General features: G+C 53.5%; 1 protein-coding gene and 1 long non-coding RNA gene across 12 annotated transcripts in view; one reads left to right on the forward strand and one right to left on the reverse strand.

Moving 5' to 3' along the window:
• The window catches only part of LOC123385346, a 75653-nt gene that overhangs the window by 48669 nt on the left and 13267 nt on the right, over positions 1 to 13717 (reverse strand). The gene's annotated exons all lie outside the window — the stretch shown is intronic.
• SCUBE3 (signal peptide, CUB domain and EGF like domain containing 3) overlaps positions 1 to 13717 on the forward strand; it is a 38008-nt gene that overhangs the window by 17351 nt on the left and 6940 nt on the right. For 2 of the 11 annotated variants that reach the window (XM_023253882.2, XM_023253885.2), the window contains exons 5-19: positions 1431 to 1556; positions 1744 to 1860; positions 4241 to 4288; positions 6671 to 6787; positions 8476 to 8598; positions 9073 to 9189; positions 9683 to 9808; positions 10094 to 10210; positions 10351 to 10455; positions 10746 to 10862; positions 11200 to 11358; positions 11601 to 11816; positions 12179 to 12340; positions 12544 to 12711; positions 13213 to 13374. In XM_023253882.2, the coding sequence (XP_023109650.1) occupies positions 1431 to 1556; positions 1744 to 1860; positions 4241 to 4288; positions 6671 to 6787; positions 8476 to 8598; positions 9073 to 9189; positions 9683 to 9808; positions 10094 to 10210; positions 10351 to 10455; positions 10746 to 10862; positions 11200 to 11358; positions 11601 to 11816; positions 12179 to 12340; positions 12544 to 12711; positions 13213 to 13374 (1980 nt within the window). Of the gene's footprint in view, positions 1 to 1430; positions 1557 to 1743; positions 1861 to 4240; positions 4289 to 6670; positions 6788 to 8475; positions 8599 to 9072; positions 9190 to 9682; positions 9809 to 10093; positions 10211 to 10350; positions 10456 to 10745; positions 10863 to 11199; positions 11359 to 11600; positions 11817 to 12178; positions 12341 to 12543; positions 12712 to 13212; positions 13414 to 13717 lie in introns of all 11 variants that reach the window. The other 9 variants (XM_023253890.2, XM_023253891.2, XM_019831576.3 and 6 more) reach the window with 8 other exon arrangements.

Below are 13717 nucleotides of genomic sequence, written 5' to 3' on the forward strand. Positions count from 1 at the left end.
TTGGGATCAGTGTGGGATTGAGGTTACTATGGGGCATCCTCTGTGTCAGACCCAAGGTGGATGTCGCGCCTAAGTATAGATGGCTGGGCTCTAAGCTGCTGTTATCTGATGGGCTCACTAATGCCTTATTCCTTGAATTGGATAGGGAGGGTGAGGCAAGAATAGTGGAATACTGTTGTCTATTTCTGTGATGCAGCCTCCCCCCCACAACACTGACTATGACATCCCTGAGGGCAGGGACTATGTCTAATTTATCTTTGTATCTCCGGAACCTAATACACTGCTCTGCGTGCAGTGGGAGCTTAATAAATATTTGTTGAATAAAATCTTATAGTAATTAGGGGTACTTGGCTGGCTCAGTTGGTAGAGCATGTGATTCTTGATCACGGGTCATGAGTTGGAGCCCCACATTGGGCACAGAGTTTACTTTAAAGCAAATCTTTTAGTAATTTCTATAGTAAAAAATCTGTACCAATTTCTTCCCACTCACATTGTTATCTTCTTCCCAGTTTGACTGAAAGCTCTTTGAGGAGAAATCATGTTTGTTTGTTTTAAAGATTTTACTTTTATTTTTTTGAGTTTTTTAAAGTTTTCTTTTAATGTTCATTTATTTTTGAGAGAGAGAGAGAGACAGACAGACAGACAGAGTGCAAGTGGGGGAGGGGCAAAGAGAGAGGGAGACATAGACTCTGAAGCAGGCTCCAGGCTCTGAACTGTGAGCACAGAGCCCGACATAGGGCTTGAACCCATGAACTATGAGATCATAACCTGAGCTGAAGTCGGATGCTTAACCAACTGAGCCACCCAGGCACCCCGTAAGTTTTTTTCTTTTTTTTTTTTTTAACAGTTTAAAATGTTTATTTCTGAGAGGGAGGGAGGGGGAGAGAGGGAGGGAGGAAGAGAGGGAGAGAGAGGGAGAGAGGGAGAGAGAGGGAGAGAGGGAGAGAGAGAGAGAGAGAGAAAATGCACACACAAGAGGGGTAGGGACAGAGAGAGGGGGGGACAGAGGATCCGAAGCAGGCTCCATGCTGACAGCAAAGAGCCCAATGAGGAGCTCTAACTCACAACCCCAAGATCAAGAGTCACATGCTCCACTGAGTGGGCCAGCCAGATGCCCCAAGAGATGTTTTTTTATTTTTCTGGGTCCTTCCTAAATCCACTAGTATGTAACTATTAGACACTACTTTTTTGTTGTCTCCAGGAGAGGGTGCTCATGCAGGGTTTTGGGGGGCTGGGTATCAATACCTATACATCACTGAGAATGGCTCATTAGCACCCAGCTCTGCGCAGGACAGGGACTGGTGTCTCCTGTCTGTGCTGCAGCCCCAGTGGATTCTCTCAATTTCCTAGGCCCCAGCTACCCCACTAGGTCCTCTTCCACTAGGCATTCAGGGATATAGAGCACTCACCTCCCTCCTCTTCCTTTTTAGAAGGAATGAATTGCATGAACAAGAACCATGGCTGTGCTCACATTTGCCGGGAGACACCCAAAGGGGGTATTGCCTGTGAATGCCGCCCTGGCTTCGAACTCACCAAGAACCAACGGGACTGTAAACGTGAGATAATTGGGATGGTCGTTGGGGAGAAGAAGCAACGAAGAGGAAGGGTGTATGTAGGGACTCAGCAGCAAGAGGTGGGAGGAAAAGGGAGCATGGGAGAGGCAACTAGATATGAGAGTCAGTCTCCAGATATGTGGCACCCAAGGAAAAGCAAGCTGACAGGCCTCCTGCCCTCTCTGCACAGTGACATGCAACTATGGTAATGGTGGCTGCCAGCACACGTGCGATGACACAGAGCAGGGTCCCCGGTGCGGCTGCCATGTCAAGTTTGTGCTCCATACCGACGGGAAGACGTGCATCGGTGGGTGAGGCTGGTGAACTCAAGGCCACCTGTGCTGGGAGTGGGGGTTGGGAACCAGGGGAGGGGGAACGCATGGGACCCAGGTGTTGGGCACAGAATGACTGGTGAGTGTACTGAAGACCCAGACGAGGCCAGGTCTAGTGAGGGATGACTCTGAGAGATCGCAGGGCTCACCCTCTTCTCCTCCCTGACCCATTAGTTCTCCTGCCCCACCCCTGGAGCCCCACCATCCTCTTTATCCAGGAGAAAGTGTTGTCAAACTGGGACTAATTAGCAGAGGTGCTTGTTGACCAAGGCTGTGCCCGAGAAGGGGAGGAGAGCTGGGGCAATGCAGCTGGGAAAGCCTGACCAAAGGCCCTGGTTGACTAGTGTGGTAAGATGGGAGCTGTCACAGCCCACTGTCCCCACTCTGGAACTGAGGGTGGCAGAGAGTGTTCTCTCCTGGAACAACCATCCCGGGACTGACAAATGGGGTTCCCTGACTCCAGGTTTCTTCTTCCTGTCTGTGCTGTGTCCCCCTGTCCACTGCCCTTACCCTAGCCCTCATTTCCTCCTATTTCCTCCACATCTCAGTGGTACTGTCTCACCTCTGCCTGTAGCCCTTCACTTCCCCACCAGCTCCAGCCTTCCATTCCTATTGCCCTGCTCCAGGACCTTCTTAACACCTAGATCCCTTTTCCTGAATTCCTAGGCCTTCCCTCACATACTTTCAGGTACCAGAAATGAGCTTAATTCCTTAGTTCCTGACGTTTAATTCCTAATGCCTTGTGCCTTTAGGTCTTTTGTGAAGGCCGATTACTGTGTGCTCACAGAGTGCTGAGAAACACAACGGGGACAGGGTGTCCCTTTGGAGAAGTGGGAGGCGAAAGAGAAGAGTTTGGGCAGGGAGAAGGGTTGTGTCTTGAGCCAGGCAAGGGCAAGTTTGGTCTGTGGGCACCAACAGATGCCATTCATCTCATGGGCTACAACATGCTGAGGGTGAGGAGGTGTGAACACAGTCACTCTGTGTATTTGTTACAGACATGATATTCACCTTCAGAACCAAACTGTCCCCATCTCACTCCAGAGACCCGGCCCATCTCTGCAGACGGCACTGCCTTAACCCCCAGACATGAGAACAGGGGAGCAGATGCTGCTGCTAAAAGGGTCTTTCAAAGGGGTGCCTGGGTGGCTCAGTCGGTTAAGCATCTGACTTCAGCTCAGGTCATGATCTCACGGTTCATGGGTTTGAGCCCTGCATCGGGCTCTGTGCTGACAGCTCAGAGCCTGGAGCCTGCTTCAGATTCTGTTTCCCTTTCTCACTCTGCCCCTCCCCCACTTATGCTCTGTCTCTGTCTGTCTGTCTGTCTCTCTCAAGAATAAACAAACATTAAAAAAGAATTTTTTTTAAAGGGGTCCTTCAAGTACCTGCTTCAGAGACTTGTACACACAGTTCTAAACTTCTTTAATTAAACCCCCTCCTGCTACACGTTTCCCTCTGAACTAACTCTTCAAAGACCCTAGAACATTTTTAGGTCCTCCTGTCACCTTCTCCTGGCTGGTTTGTTCCAGCTCCTTTCATCTTTTTCCTCCTAAGCCTAAATCTTCTGCTTCCTAAACCCTCCACCATCCCCTGGACACACTCACACATCCCCAGAGTCTCCCAAAAGAAACTGCATGCAGTCCCCAAAGAAAAGCTGCATGTGTCAGGACAGAGCTCGGGACCCATGAATGTGGGGCCAGATCCCCCTCTGGTGTCCCCCTGTTCAGATCGTCCTGAGCATGGCTGATTTTGAAAATACCCCCTTGTAAGCTTGAGCTCTTCTCTAATGCAAGACCCATTCTGTCTTCTGGACCATGGCCAAGTGAGGCAGAAGAGAGCAAAGGCGGAGGTCCTAGGGTTCATGGCTATGTCCTTCCCGAGTTCCTCTCCCTCTTCTCCAACAGAACTTATTTTGCCTTGCCCTGATCTCATGTTTCTCCCCAGCCCTGGTAGGAGGAAACATCATTGTTTGGGGCCACCAAGACATTCAGATTTAGTGGGGAGACTGAGAGGGCAGTACAGTTAAGCAGAAAGGGTGGACCCCTTCGGGATTTGGCAGCTTGTAAGATTTGAGATTGCATCCCAGCTCTGCCTTTGGCATGCTGTGTGGTACTGGGCCCATGACTAACCCTCTCTGAGACTGTTTCCCATCAGTCACCTGGTGGGAGCCTGGCTTCTTTGAGGATACCAGGCAGGACAAGGCTGGGGAATGAAGCATAGGAGTCTCAGGGCTCATCATTTGGGGCTAGTGGTTTGGGTCTACAGGGTGGAGGAGGAGGGTGGGGAGGGGGCTGGGGCACAGTGGGCCACAGTGGCTGCTGCCCAGCATCTAAACAGCTTTTTTACAATGTCAAACAGGGGAAAGGCGGCTAGAGCAGCACATCCCCCCTCAGGCCGTTTCTAATGGTAAATATGTCTGCTCTCTCCGCTTGCTCTCACTGGCTTGCTAGGGGAAGGGCTAACCCGCTGGGGCTCCCACTAACCGCATGCCCACTGGGCCCAGCCTGACTGGACTCTAGCCTATTAGCAGGGCTCCCCTGCAGTCTCGGTACTGGGCCCATTGGGTGACAGGAAACCTGAGTCCCCAAGAGCTGGCCCAGGAGCCTTCGTGTTGGTTTTGTCTTTCTTTGTTCCTGTCACTGTCCTCCTCTCCTGCTCTCTCCTCCTCCCACCTTCTCCCTCACCCACCTTCTAACACCTCACCTGTTCCCAGCCATCTGCCCCTCCCTTCTCTCTGCCTTCTACACAGCAAAAAACCCAGCAGCTCCATCTTACCCGTTGTGCCCACTAGGTGGCTGAGTTAGGGGTGGGATAGAGTTAGATGCCATCCCTCCTTGAGGCTGCTTCCTTGGGTTCCCCCCACACCAGCTCACAGCCCCAGCATCACTCGCCATTCTGTCCCACCATAATGGGTAGAAGCATGACATCTGAATTCAGACTGACCTGAGTTTGAATCCTGCCTCTGCCACTTTCTAACCATATGACCTCAAGCAAGCTACTTTCTTCTCTGATCCTTAGTTTACTCTTCTGTAGACAGGAAGAATAAGAGTTTTCTCCTTTGGGGTTGCTGAGATGATTGAGACAGTGTGTGCAGAGCATCTAGTAAGTGCCTGGCACAGAATCAGCACAGATTAAACTGTGGTTTCATACTGCGACCTGAAGAGCAAAGGGTTGAGGCTGTGCCATCCTGCCGCCTCAACCCTGCCCTGGCTAATGCTGCCCTGCAGGGGAGGGCAGCTGTACCCAGCTTCCTCATCTGACCTGAGATGTGTGTTGTGCCAGCTCTGCTGCTCCTCACCTTGGATCCCTCAGAACCTACCTAGTCTTAGCACAGGATCTGTTCCCCTCTCCCTGCTCCAGGACTTGGGGGCACCTCTCCTTCTACTAAGAGCACTCTTGGGGGGAATGGCTAGGCTTGGAGCCTGAACTCAACATTCCCTCCCAGGTTTCTCCCATGGTCTTGGGGAACTTCAGGAGACTAAGGTGTAAGTGGCACACAAGAGATCCCACTGTGGCTGCTCCCAGACCTGGGCATTTGAGTAACTGGGGCATGACCAGGGACCCACAGGCAGTGTTGGGCTTCTTCTGGAACCCTTGCTTTGGTGGTCTCCTTGGTGACAAGGGTTGGACCTGAGTTTTAGGAGTCAAAGATTTAAGAAGATGATAGTTCTCTGGTGCTTTTCTCATTCAGTTCCCCAGATTTGGAGAACCACTCTCCTTTCTTCCCCAGGAAAGGGTTTGGGATTCTGTCTTTCCAATGGGAGAATTCTAGGGCCCCCAGAGGATGGCCCACACCTCCTCCAGAGTCCCTGAAGGGGGAGGGGTCTTGCACTATTTGAACTAATGGTTTTTCCCTGGGCTCAATTCATTCTCCTGAGGTGCAGTTTAAACTTGTTTATGTCCTGCAGAATGCAGAAAATAGGGAGAGTGACCTATCCATACTCCCTCTATTCTGACCCCTCAGCAAAGGAGTCTTACCAGTCAAGAGGGGGCAATAGAAGAGACCTAGCTCTGAGGTTCTCTAACTCTTTCATCTACTTTCTTACACCCTGCCTCCTCCTCCGAATTCTTCTTCTCTTTTGGCCCCCTCCCCTACCTAGACAATCTCTCCCCATTAGGAAAGAAAAACAACAACAGAACAGCCAGCTTATCTCCATCTGGAACTAAAAGGAAGGTTTGGGAGGAGTTGGGAGGTAGCTGGGGAGGGGCTGGGAAATGACCAAATATGTGCCTCTCCTCTGAGGATGAGCAGTCAGGCCTGGAACTGGGATCTTTTTTTAAGACAGCTGGGCAATCCCTCAGCTGTCTCCAGAATCACTAGGTTCACTCTTCCCAAGATTGCCCCACTATGACCCCCCCCCCCAACCACCACAGAGACAGTCACTGGAAAGAGGAGGAAACTTTTATCTGTCCCTTCTTGTTCCCTGGCGGCTGAGAACCACCCTTACTTAGCTCCCATCCCTCCCTGCACCCTCCCCTCTCCACCTCCTCCACCCCCTCAGCACATTCCTGCCTGACAGCTCTGGCTTGTACCTGCCTCACTGCTGTCCACCTTGTTTCAATCAAGTAGGGGGCAGGGAAGTGGACTGCTTGGCTGCACTTGTGAGGGGCTGGGGGCTGGGAGCCATGGGAGGAAGGGGGCTGGGAGCCTTCACTGAGTGCTCCTTCTAAAGCACAGGGAGGCAGCTCAGGCCTTCCCTCAGGCCTCTGCACTCTCTACTACCCTTAAGTTTGGGACTCCTCCAAGCCAATAACCCCATTACCATCCCCCACCTCCCTCCTAAACAGAGACCTGTGCTGTCAACAATGGGGGCTGTGACAGTAAGTGCCACGATGCAGCGACGGGTGTCCACTGCAGCTGCCCTGTGGGCTTCATGCTGCAGCCAGACAGGAAGACGTGCAAAGGTAAGGGCTCTCAGAGGACCAGAGCATAGGGGTGAGGGGGCTGAGGCTGGGATCAGAGATCTAGTACCTATTATAGGACCTCCTCAACCCCCTGGAGGCTATCCTGATTAGAAAGAACTGGGAGCATGGCTAAGGCTTGTCTCTTGTCCACCTTTCCCAGTTCAGTTCAAGGGGCACAAAAGTCCAGCCAGTCCTTTAGTGCCCGCTGCCCACACCCTACCTTGTTTTCCTTACTCTCATTTCTATCCCGCTCTGGGTCCCTAGCCCTCTTGGTTAATGAACATGTTATTCTCATTTGTCCCTGGGTCTAGAAGGATATTTGAGCCCTGGCTATGTGTGTACAAGGTCACAGATGTGTTCCATAACCTTCATAACCCACATTCCCCAGACCTTCTCACTGGGAAGGCTATACTGGTCAGAGGGAGAATAGGGTAGCAGTGGAAGCACTGAGGCTGGAGACTGGTTACCTGGGTTCAGATCCCAGCTCTGCAATCCTGGGCAAGTTACTTAGTGTCTTTGTGCCTCAGTTCCACTATAATAATGGTGCTTGTTGTAAGGATTAGATCAGTTATATAAAGATTATATATTAAGTACTTAGAACAGTACCTGACAAATGATAGTTATCATTATGGTATAATTTCCCATGTTGTCCATCCTATTTCCCCTCCTTTTAATTAGCCAGGTCTGGGAGAAAGGTGGAGTGGGGGAGGAAAAAGGAAAAGTAGCCATACTGAAAATAATGATTCATCAGGTTTGTGTCCCCTGGTCACAAGGAGGACTGGAAAGAGGACTGAGCTCCTTCTTTGTGTCTTTTGGCCCAACAGCTGGCAGAAAGGATGGGGAGACGGGGAGGGCTGGGGCAGCAGGTCAGACAGCCAGAGTTGAGAGGTTTCCTGCTGGGAAGGACTGTTGACAGGTATGCTAAGAGTGAAGTGGAAGACTGCCCTCTCTGCCCCCTCCCCCAAGTAAGGGTGAATAGCCTGGGTCCTGTCTGCCACCAGCTTGGGGAACTTGACCTCAGGAAGGAAGCTGCTCACTGCCCGCCCCCCCCCCCCCTTCCCTTCCTAGTGCTGAAAGCCGCCTCAGGCCTGAGCCTCTCCAGACCTCCCAGTCCAGCCCCCTGCCTGGCCCCTGCCCCTCCCCCATCAGCTACCCAGCCTCACTGGCTCTCCTGGAGGTCCTCCTGCCGGCTCTCTCCTAGCTCCTCCTCTCTGAGGGGCTCACTTTTGAATCTCCACCTCTCTGTGCCCCCCCTCCCACCATTGCCCTGTTGCCCACTGCCCGGGGCTCTTATGCTAGGCAGGGGTCAGGGACAGGGAAGATATAAGCCTTATTCACCAGCCTTTTGTGGAAGTGCCATCCACACAGAGTGAGGGGCAGAAACTAGCCCTGTAGTTCAAATGCCATCCTGCTTCCTACTCCAGGCAGTCCTTGAAGGCCTGACTCTGCTTCCTATCTGTCCCCTTCTGGGAGGGCTCATTTCCAGGAAAGAAACTGGTCCTAATGGCCACAGATTCCATGAGCAGGGAAGAAACAGACCAGAGAGTGAGAGAGGAGTCAGAAGGGCAGGCCCAGAGCTCTGCTTGATTTTCTCAGTCTCTGTGAGGGAGGGAGGGATGTTGTCTCCTTAACTGTCCCCAGCCTGTGGTATCACCTTTGGTTCTCTCTACTTTGTCCTGCCTTCCCAGACATAGATGAGTGCCGCCTGAACAACGGGGGCTGTGACCACATTTGCCGCAACACAGTGGGCAGCTTTGAATGCAGCTGCAAGAAGGGCTATAAGCTTCTCATCAATGAGAGGAACTGCCAGGGTGAGCAGACTTGGGCCAAGGGGAAAGCCTTAGGAGAGGTTCTGGGGCTAGGAGAGCTTCAAGGAGGCCAGAGGGCCATCGTCTGAGGGAGTCAATAGACACTGTGGAGAGCCTCCATGGGCAGTGTCATGCTGCAAATTAGCAAATGTACCCCTTCCTCTTGATGACCAACTCTACCTTGCTTTTGGCAAGGAGGGATGGATTTCACCGCACTTCAAATCCTTGGCAGGATCCAACCTGCCTAACCACATGTGGTGACCCTGATCCACAGGTACCAGATCTCACAGTTCCTGACTCCAAAGACTACAAGTGGAGGGGGCACAGGGGATGGGTAGGCATTGCTAAATCACTGATCTTAGGGCTGGGCCATGAGGGAGGGCCAAGGCCCCTCATTTGGGTCCTTCACCTGAGCAAGGGACTGCAGGGTCAAATGCCCCAAGACAGATTCAGTGGCTTGAATCCTTATTCTTCCAGATATAGACGAGTGTTCCTTTGATCGAACCTGTGACCACATATGTGTCAACACACCAGGAAGTTTCCAGTGCCTCTGCCATCATGGCTACCTGCTATATGGTGTCACCCACTGTGGGGGTAAGCCAGCAAGTTTAGACCCTCAGCCACCTGTCCCCTCTCACCTCCACACCCTTCAGTTGAATGAGTTCCTGATTTGGCTCGTTGGCTCTGGGCAATCCCCAGGCGCATGTGCCATGTCTGCATCCATCATGATAAATGGGAGAAATTAAGACAACCGGGAGACTAGGAGATCAGGGAACAGCATCCTACCTCCAAAATTCCTATCTCCCATCCCAATGCTGCTTCTTGACTCCCACTCCCATCCTGAACTCTCAAATACAGCCCCAGCGGCAGAAAGGAATGGCAGGCTTTACAAAGCTTGTCGGCTTGGCTGCTTCTCAATCGTTCTTTGGGGACAGAGATAAAGGAAGGAGATCCTAGGCTTGAGCTTTTCTCAAGCCAGTAGTCATCTTGGAGTGCCTGGAACTCTCACCAAAGGTCCTCACTCACTGCCCACTCCCTGGCTCCTACTCCCCCACCATTGTTGGTGTCTCCCTCCTCCTTCCCCCAGATGTGGATGAGTGCAGCATCAACCGGGGAGGCTGCCGCTTTGGCTGCATCAACACTCCAGGCAGCTACCAGTGTACCTGCCCCACAGGCCAGGGCCGGCTGCACTGGAATGGCAAAGATTGCACAGGTGGGCGGCACCCTCTGCTGGCCAGAGCTGGCACTACATTTTTGGGGGGTGGGAATTGGGGTCCTGGAAAGTGGGGAGTTCCATGCCAAGGAAGGGGTAAGGTAGTAGGGGAGTAGAATGTAGCCATTTGAGTTACTGACGTGAAGTTTCTGGTGACGAATCCCTTCATCAGTCTCTGTTTACAGTTACAGTTCTGCATGTAGCTAATGCTGTTCCCAAACCAGCCAAGTGTAGAGGGTGGGAGAGGAAGGCCCTCTCCTCCTCAGGTCTCTCTCCCCTTCCTAGAGCCGGTCAAATGTCAGAGCAGTCCTGGTGCCTCGAAAGCCATGCTCAGCTGCAACCGGTCTGGCAAGAAGGACACCTGTGCCCTGACCTGCCCCTCCCGGGCCCGGTTTTTGCCAGGTACATAGAGGTGGTTGCTGTAGGGCTGGCAGGGAGGACAGGCTGGCTGTTCAGGTAGCTCTCCTGCTTCCCTTGCATTACTCCAACCAGTAGGCGTTGGGGGCGGGCAGCTCAGAGCTGTGACAGCCCCCTTCTCTCAGAGTCTGAGAATGGCTTCACGGTGAGCTGTGGCACCCCCAGCCCCAGGGCCACTCCAGCCCGAGCTGGCCACACCGGGAACAGCACAAACTCCAACCACTGCCATGGTGAGCACCAGCCCAGAGGCCTTGTTCCCACCTTATTCTCTTGCTTATTAACCCCGATTTCTCCTCATTAATTCTCCTGGTCTTACTTTTTCCTGGATCCCCTTCCTTGCTCTGTCATTCTCCAGCCCTTTGCCTTGCTCCCTCTGCCCCTAACATCTGAGTCCCCTGGCTCTCATAATCCTTCTCCAGCCAAGCCCGTGGCTTATTGCCCAGCTTCTCAATACCCTCCACAGCAGTACCCACCCCCCTCGGCGCCCCCAGGCTGTGCTGAGCTTCTGCCATCCCTCTAGAGGCTGCAGTGCTGTCGGTTAAACAGCGGGCCTCCTTCAAGATCAAGGACGCCAAATGCCGTTTGCACCTGAGAAACAAAGGCAAAACGGAGGAGGCCAGCAGAATCCCGGGACCAGGTCTGGACTGGGGACCCCCCTCCAATGGGTTGTCTGGCCACCACACCCCTCCCACACCCCTCAGCTCCTCTGCTTAGTGAGATCTCTAAACACCCACTGGCATCCTGAACTCTGGACAGAGCAGAGGGAAGAAGCACTTGTAGGCATAGGGCCCAAGGAAGAAGTCCCAGGATATCCCTCCACCAAATAATAGGTATCCTACCTTAAAAGTGAACTGAGACAGTTGCGGAGATCTGGTGAGGTCTGCTTGGGCTAGGGTGGGAAGGTGAGAGCTGGGAGTGAGAGCCTTCTCTGTCCCCAGGGGGTGCCCCTGGGGTTGACAAGGCCTCTCCCCCAGGTGGTGCCCCCTGCTCTGACTGCCAGATCACCTTTATCCACCTCAAGTGTGACTCCTCTCGGAAGGGCAAGGGCCGGCGGGCCCGGACCCCTCCAGGCAAGGAAGTCACTCGGCTCACCCTGGAACTGGAGGCAGAGGTCAGAGCCGAAGAAACCACAGGTGGGACTGGGGGCACTGCAGGGAGGAGGGTGGAAAGCAAGGGGTCAGAGGTGGGGAAATCACAAGTCTCAGCAGCAAAGGGAAGGGGCAGAGCTTGTACTAAGGGCAGACCATGCCTAACACCAAGCCCAGGAGCCAGTCTCTCTTACCACATCCCTCCTAGCTCCTAGCTTTGCTCCCTGCCCTCCTGCTCACAGCCACTTTCTCTTCCTTCCCTGACTCATACCATCATCTACCACCAGCTGGCTGTGGACTGCCTTGCCTCCGACAGCGAATGGAACGGCGGCTGAAAGGGTCCCTGAAGATGCTCAGAAAGTCCATCAACCAGGACCGCTTCCTGCTGCGCCTGGCAGGCCTTGATTATGAACTGGCCCATAAGCCGGGCCCAGGAGCTGGGGAGCGAGCTGAGCCAGCAGAGGCCTGTAGGCCCGGGCAGCACCGTGCTGGGGCTAAGTGTGGTAAGGGAGCTTGCTGGGGCGCGGGGGAGCAGGGGAACGGGAAAGGCCCAACTTGGGCCTGACTCAGAGAGCAGGACACTTTACAGCCTCAGTTGTACCTCAAATTGTGAGGCAGCCAAGACCCTCCTGCCTGTCATCATCCTCTCCCTGGTCCCAGGTTGAAATCTAGAGGGATATCATGTCCAGAGGGGCCATCAACCCTCCTTTACATGGCATTGGCCTCTGATCTTCCCAAGCAGGATTCTGTCTATTCCCAAACAAAGAGATTCTCCTTGAATCTGGGGAAGCGGGAAGGGGAATCCCAGGCCTGGGTGGCGGGAAATAGGGGGGCGGGGTGGCTAGCACGGCCGACTCTCCCTCAGTCAGCTGCCCGCAGGGAACGTATTACCACGGCCAGACGGAGCAGTGTGTGCCATGCCCAGCGGGCACCTTCCAGGAGAGAGAAGGGCAGCTCTCCTGCGACCTTTGCCCTGGGAGTGATGCCCACGGGCCTCTCGGAGCCACCAACGTCACCACATGTGCAGGTGCCAGGGGAACAAACAATATAGAGTGGGGTAGGGTGGGCACTGGGACGCCCATGGGCATGGGATTTCCCAAGGGCAGGCCCAGGCTCCAGACCACTCTCCTAGTCAACATCCTGTTTGTGTGTCTCTGTCCCGAGACTGGGTGACCCCATGGGGATGACCAGGACCATCCCCATCAGAGTTGGGCCCTTGATTCATTGCAGGTCAGTGCTCTCCTGGCCAATACTCCGTTGATGGGTTCAAGCCCTGCCAGCCATGTCCACGCGGCACGTACCAACCTGAAGCAGGACGGACCTTGTGCTTCCCTTGTGGTGGGGGCCTCACCACCAAGCATGAGGGGGCCATCTCCTTCCAAGACTGTGACACCAAAGGTGAATGGGCTACACACTGGGGGACTCCCCAACTTTAACTACTTACAAAAAAAACTCTCCAAGTCCTCAGAGTAGACCTGAGTATGCTGGCACACCATCTTCCCCAAACTAGGAAAGGCCCAGCTGCCTGACCAACCAGACCATCCTGCTCATAGGACACATCCTGACCCTCCACCAGTCCCAAGTCTAGGAATTAGGGAATAAATAACAGTGTCACTTACCCCTCTGCTTCGGAGAACTGGTGGCACATTCCTCTCAATACTACCAATGAGTTTCTAGAAGTTTGGCACTACAGTCAGTGCCTGAAAGAAAAGGATTGGCATGGTAGCCAACCACTCTGTAAGTTTGTTTTTCCCTAGGCTTCAATTCTGGCATGACAAAGAAAGGTTGGGACTCGGAAGGAACTTTGGTGTCTTCAGTCTCCTGTGTCCTGCTCATCCCGTGCCCCAGAACTCCCACTTGCCTACCATCTTAACGCCTACCTTTCCCCCTCGCCTGCAGTCCAGTGCTCCCCTGGTCACTACTACAACACCACCATCCATCGCTGTATCCGCTGTGCTATGGGCTCCTATCAGCCTGACTTCCGTCAGAACTTCTGCACCCGCTGTCCAGGAAACACAAGCACTGACTTTGACGGCTCCACCAGTGTGGCCCAGTGCAAGAGTATGTGGCAGGCCAAGCTGTGGAAAAAGGGGCAGAGAGGTCTGGGAACAGTGGGCATGGGAAGAGGTGGGGGGTGGGGCAAGTAAACCAACAGGGAGCAAGGCTAGGGAGTGGATGGGCAGGAAAGCCCCACCCTCCATCTCTCCCATCCCACTCAATCTTAAGACCACTTGCTGGGCTGGGCTCCATGGCACCCTCTCCCTGGAGATAGGTGATGGGGAGACAGAGAGAGGTGAAGTGAGATGAGAAGGTACTAAAAGGGCAGGAAGGAAGGTGGACCCAGAACTTGAAGATGATGAAACAGAAGGCAGTTGCCTACAGTGTCTGGTTTCCACTTCAAAAT

The sequence above is a fragment of the Felis catus genome, chromosome B2, assembly GCF_018350175.1.
Source record: "Felis catus isolate Fca126 chromosome B2, F.catus_Fca126_mat1.0, whole genome shotgun sequence".
Classification (NCBI taxonomy): domain Eukaryota; kingdom Metazoa; phylum Chordata; class Mammalia; order Carnivora; family Felidae; genus Felis; species Felis catus.